Raw genomic sequence first — 5,659 nt, 5'->3', positions numbered from 1 at the left:
TAGTCAGAAACAATTTTTTGGCAAAAGAAGCTCAGTTCAAAGAGTGCGAAGTTCCGTTTTTTGTGAGACATTTGAATTCACACTGAAAATCTTTTGAAGTGACCTTTGTTCAACTTTTCTTTTGATGAAATTCCTCTTTTACAGTCTCAAAGACAGTATTAGATTTGTTAAAGGCAGGCTGGGTATTTGTGAGTTCATCAAATAAAAGCCGGTGAAGCAAACCTGTTTGATAATCAAAGTCCAGCAGTATTAATTGCATACCTACAAACAGAAAACTGCTTCTGAACATTCCCTGACTTGGTTAATAAATGTCATACAAATGATCAAGGCCTACCAAGAGATACAAGAGCTCCCGCCATAACAGGGTCAACATCCACATACAGTTCTTTATTCATATATAAGTCTTTACATTTCAGCCAAACATAAACTAAAATCAACTTTATATAATGAGGTAGACTGTGGCGGTTGCACACTGCAGCCTTCAAGTGTGAATACTTAATAGAAAACAGATAATTAAAAATTCCATTTGACCACAAAAATCTACTAATCTTATTATATTCTCATACAGGGACAATCTTAAGAACCCATCAATTTGATGCACTGCTGTTATGATTTTCTTTTTCTTTGTACAGAGTTAAATAAGTAGTCTGATCAAGATGGAGCATGGAGGAGGGATGGGGATTAAAGAATGCTGTCCTAAATATTTGTTCACTTGTGCGGATCATCTGCAGGCTATGTGGAATAGGCCTACTACCTACTGCATCTGTAGCTACTCTGTTATTCTAAGTTTGTCAAAATGAAACCGTGTAGAATTTTGAAATCATAGTAATGGAAAGTTTTCAGTGCCCCGCACGTCTGCACGATTAGTTAACTGTCGAGAACTAATAATGAACATATCAGATGTTGAAGCTAGATGCTTGTAAAGCAGTGTTGGAAGTTTCACGGCTAATGAGTTTACCATACATTTGCGCATAAAGTCTGGGAAATTATGGTCTACCGAGCCTTTCATTTGCAACCATAAAAACTAAAGAGAGGGATTTAAAATATCGGGGTCCTCTGAAAGACGTCAGAGGTGTGGTTGTTTGATCCAAAGCTCCAACCGAGTGTTTCTTTAAGTGCGTGTGTGGAGTTTTCCTGCACCGGGTGATAGGAGGGGTTGGAGAGTGACGCTGGCTGCGCCTTGGTGCTGAGCGGAGCGCTCACCTGCAGATGAGAGAGCCGGGGAAAGTCGGGGCAGAGCTGCAGCACACTCACGGAGCGCAAGGAGGGACGTAACGGACAGTCTAACCAAGAAAAGGGGGGGGATTTACACAATTATTGGAGAAGAATTACGAATCGACCCTCTTTTACTGGTTCCTCGTCCAGGCAGCCCTGGCTCGCTTGTTCGCCACGATGAGAACTGACTTCGCTCTGGTCCTGACAGCAGCCCTTCTTCTTGACACATTCTGGGTGAGATTTCTCTCTTTTGTTATTATTTTTTATTTTTTTTAGTACAGCTTGATCCGTGTAGAGGAGTTGTGAGAGTACGAGACGCAGCGTTTCAGTGTGCAGGGGTTTTGAAAGCAATAGCGCATAAGCTTGAATAAAGTCATGTAGTCGGATGGAGTCCAGTGTCAGTCCAGTGTGCTGCTGCAGCAGCGCGGCGCCGGGTCGTTATTTTACCTACAAGTGCACTAATTGGTTCCCTAATGAATTTCATGACTGCACAATTTAATCGCCAAGGGTGATACCTTTTTATTCTTCATCAAACTATCATCATCTCGCTTATTGAAGCAGCGCCTTCCTCCACAAATGCTTCTCCGACCAAAAAGTAATAGCCTGCAATAAGTTAAACTTTCGTTATAGTAAGGTGCTTTTCAACCCTTTCTCGTCATTTAATCAATAAAAGGCTGAATTAAGTCGGCGCCTGTGGACTACTCTGAACGGCGCACCGAGTGGCTCTGCTAAATCTTTCTCTCTGCGCTTTTGTGACTAAAGCCATGGCTCTCATATTTAGAAAAAAAAACTGGATATTACACAAAGATCATATACTGCGTTATTCCCTTCCAAGAGAAGAGGACTTCCGTGCGTTGAGCCTCCTGTTAATTCTCCAGCCAGCGTTGCCATCGGTGTGTGTGTGTGTGTGCGCGATGGCTCGTTTACTTGTGCTGTAGTGGGTCACATCTTTCAATTTAACCATGTAGGGTGCAAAGTTTTCTGCAGACCGTTTGAGTAGCGTACAAACAAACACACACACACACACTTTGTACACTGCTCAGTTGCTCCTTAGTTCTCCGAAGCCTCTGCTAGTGTAAGTCTCACAGTCAATAGGAAAATTCTGCTGCATTCATGCAGTTTTCCTTTTCACTTAAAAACGGTCCTCATTTCATCATGGCCTGGTTTCTTTAGGGAGCAAGTTGTGCTGCACATTTTATCAGACATTGTCATACAGCGATTAAACAATATTTAACTTGTTGAATATATTTCTGTTAACTCCTGCAACATATGCAGCTTTTCTCCAAGCCTCGGGGCCAAAGAGAAGCAAGAAATCAATGCAATCCATGTTTATCGATGTTTTAAATTGTTTTCTCTTCCTTCCAGAGGAATAATGGGGAGCACGCTTCCAAAGGTCCCTGCCGAGCTGGCTTCTCACAAAGCTTCTACTCTGTGCTGATTTCAAGGGATGTACTGCAAAGCCAGGGCATACTTAAAGGTAAGACCTTTAATTGGTGGGTCAGTGCTTTTATGTTTTGTCAAGAAGATTTACAGTGTGAGGAAAAGGAATCCCCTCTTTGCATTAAGGCCATTGAAATGGAAGGTGTGTGGTGAGGAGTTTTCTTTTCAATGCGAGGGCATGTATGTCAATTTCAGATTACTGAAGTAGCAGTTACGCGTCTGAAGAAACTGATGTAGAAGAAAAAGACTGAATTTTGTATATTGATTCAAGTGTTTGAAGCTGAGGATCATTGTAAACAACTGTAGCTGTGAATTACATCTCAGCTTTAAGGTCACTACATTGGTCTGTTCTTGTAATGTGGTGTTGCAATGTAATAACTGAGGGCTTCAGACAAAGCACCACACAAACATGTTGTGAACAGTTTTAAGTAAAAATGCACATGGGTTTGATACGTGCTTTTTATTCCACTCCAAATGCTTGTCTGTTCCTTTTTGCATATGAGTGCTAGAATAAATATTTTTGACATTGCTCAACCCTCTTCAAAATTATTATTATTATTATTATTATTATTATTATCATCGCCATCTTCATCCTCATCATCACCTTCACACTACGGTGTCTTACCCAGTTGTATGTGTGTTGCTCCAATTACACAGTGAGCCTACCAAGTTTGAGGGCCCGATAGTGCAGGAAATGGAATCGACATCCTGTGTCTAATCTGGCACTGCTCCTGCCAATGTGGGCTAATTGCAATTCTCTATTGATCCCAATGGTTTTTTTCTCATAGCTCAGCTAAGCTGTATTGTTTTGCTGTGGGCGCACAATAGCTCTTTTGTGGGTCGACTGTGTCTTCGGCAGCTGCACAGTATATATTTCTCACTCTCCTTAGCAGGGAGAGACCTGGCGAGGATACAGCTGTCTAGACTCTCTCTCTTGAGTGTGCGCGTGCACACAGACACGCGCACACAGGCGTTTTAGACAAAGGATATACAGTACAGAATAGGGTTCAGTATATTATTTTTTGGTTGTTTTCTCTCGTGTGTTCATATTTGTGTTTGTCCTTTGCTGCAGTGTTATAAGTCTGGGGGAAGGTATCAGCTTGATTTTAGTGTTTCATTAACTCCAGTATATTGTAGCCTGGCAGGAAGTGGGATTGGATGTGGGACATTGTCCTGGTAGTGAGCTTGCTTTCCGTGTGGTAGTGATGTGTTCAGCCCAGCAGGGGGTGTCAACACAATCACAAACAATCACAGAATGAGCCATCACGGCTGCACAGGAGCCATTTATTTCAGAGAGCATTATTTATCTGGTTTGGTCTTGGGGAGATAAAATTGTCTCTGGGTCTCCTTTCAAACAGAAACTAATCTTTAGTGGTCTAACAGGGTTGTTTTTAGTTTCAGGAATTCAATTTACCACTAACAATAGTTGTTTTAGTGTTATTTTACTGCACACTTTTTTTCCCTAATGTAAGCCACTAAATGCACACGTCAGCCTCAAACATTGCTGTGTTATCAGACCAAATAAACAGTCTCCACTCATAAAACATGCAAACTTGTAATTCATTCATAGTATTCCCTTAAATCACATTCATAACATCTGCTTTAATTTAACATTTATCATTTGTTTCCTCTGTGTTGTTTGAAAGGAAGTAACATGTGACACGCTCACAGCTGCAATGTCGTCTTCATGTGCGTCTGAGAGCACAGCTGCAGTGGCCAGACACACACATATCTGCACAAACACACACACACACACACATCGTATGTGATTTACAGGGCTCAGGCAGTTGATTTATAGTTGGTAAGGGTGTCACTGGAGGCAGGCAGGAAGCTACTCTGGAAGGCTTTAATAATAACATTGTTTAACCCAAAACCGTCAGATGGGGGCAGGAGTAATGACACCCACTCACGCACACGCACACTAATGCACACTAACGCACACTAACGCACACACATACACACGCACAAACATATATATATATATTCATGTTAGCCACGAGGGGAATAATGGGAAGGACAGAACTAGGACCTTGGTCATGATGGGGAGGATGCCTGGGTCTAGACAGGAGGTCAGTAGGGAGGAGGAGGGTGTTACATTTCACATTTTATCATTTTGAGTCAATCTGAAATACCAAATTGCCTAAAATGTAAAAGACTTGTACATTGAGAGCGCCACAGCAAAAAACGATAACAAAGGCAAAACTAAATCACGCCACATTGCAATTGTTATGATACTATCTTAGATATATTCTCCAAAGTGTATAGATTTTGTTCAGCTCTTGCATTGCATCTATGTGTAAATCTGCTCCTCACTTTTTAATAATTCCTTCAGCTTCTCTGTTTGTTAGTCATTTTTATTTTCAGCCTTGTCATGAGTCATTTTCAGCTTTTCACGAGTTTGATTAATCTTCCTTTAATGAGCAGCATTTAGATCACTTCCCAAAAATTCTGGGTGTTCAGGCCAACTGAGGCCTTCCATTGATAAACACAGTTGGTCCAAAAAACATTTAGGAGTATAAATTCTACACCCTGCATTGTTCCTGCTCAGTGAATTGATTCACTCTCCATTTATATGGAAAACCCCTGCCTGTTACCAAAGTCAATGGCTGAAACGCACATAAAAACAGGACACTGCCTAGTTTGTGCTGGCATATTATTAAGTTGGATTGTAAAGTGGACATTTAATGGTTATTTTAACATTTGACTTGCATATGTGCATTATGAGTGTTTATGTAAGGTCAGATGGTAGTAGTTCTAGCAGCAAACTGATTACTGTTTCCCTAAAAAAAAAAACCTTTACATGGACAGCAGAGAAACAGCAGTGGGGGTGTGTTTGCATATGTACATGTACTGTATGTATGACACAGTCAGTGCTGAGGACGCCTGCTGTCTTTTATGCCTAATTTTCATTAGAGTTATGACAGCTTCTTTACCCCTCACACTCTGGGCACCATTAGAGGTAAAGCTCTGCCTGGCCTGGTTAATGTTACACACTGAATGACTG

General features: G+C 41.2%; 1 protein-coding gene across 1 annotated transcript in view; it reads left to right on the top strand.

The window, feature by feature from the left end:
* The first annotated feature begins 1,161 nt into the window (after positions 1 to 1,161).
* The window catches only part of LOC118324325 (cadherin-4-like), a 222,494-nt gene continuing 217,996 nt past the window's right edge, over positions 1,162 to 5,659 (top strand). The window contains exons 1-2 of the mRNA XM_035656608.1: positions 1,162 to 1,449; positions 2,581 to 2,692. Of these exons, the coding sequence (XP_035512501.1) occupies positions 1,393 to 1,449; positions 2,581 to 2,692 (169 nt within the window). The 5' untranslated portion in view covers positions 1,162 to 1,392. The remainder of the gene's footprint in view (positions 1,450 to 2,580; positions 2,693 to 5,659) is intronic.

The sequence above is a fragment of the Morone saxatilis genome, unplaced genomic scaffold (genome assembly GCF_004916995.1).
Source record: "Morone saxatilis isolate NCDOM2014 unplaced genomic scaffold, NCSU_SB_2.0 Contig15, whole genome shotgun sequence".
In the NCBI taxonomy this organism is placed as follows: Eukaryota; Metazoa; Chordata; class Actinopteri; family Moronidae; genus Morone; species Morone saxatilis.
This window is presented reverse-complemented; position numbering and strand designations above follow the sequence as displayed.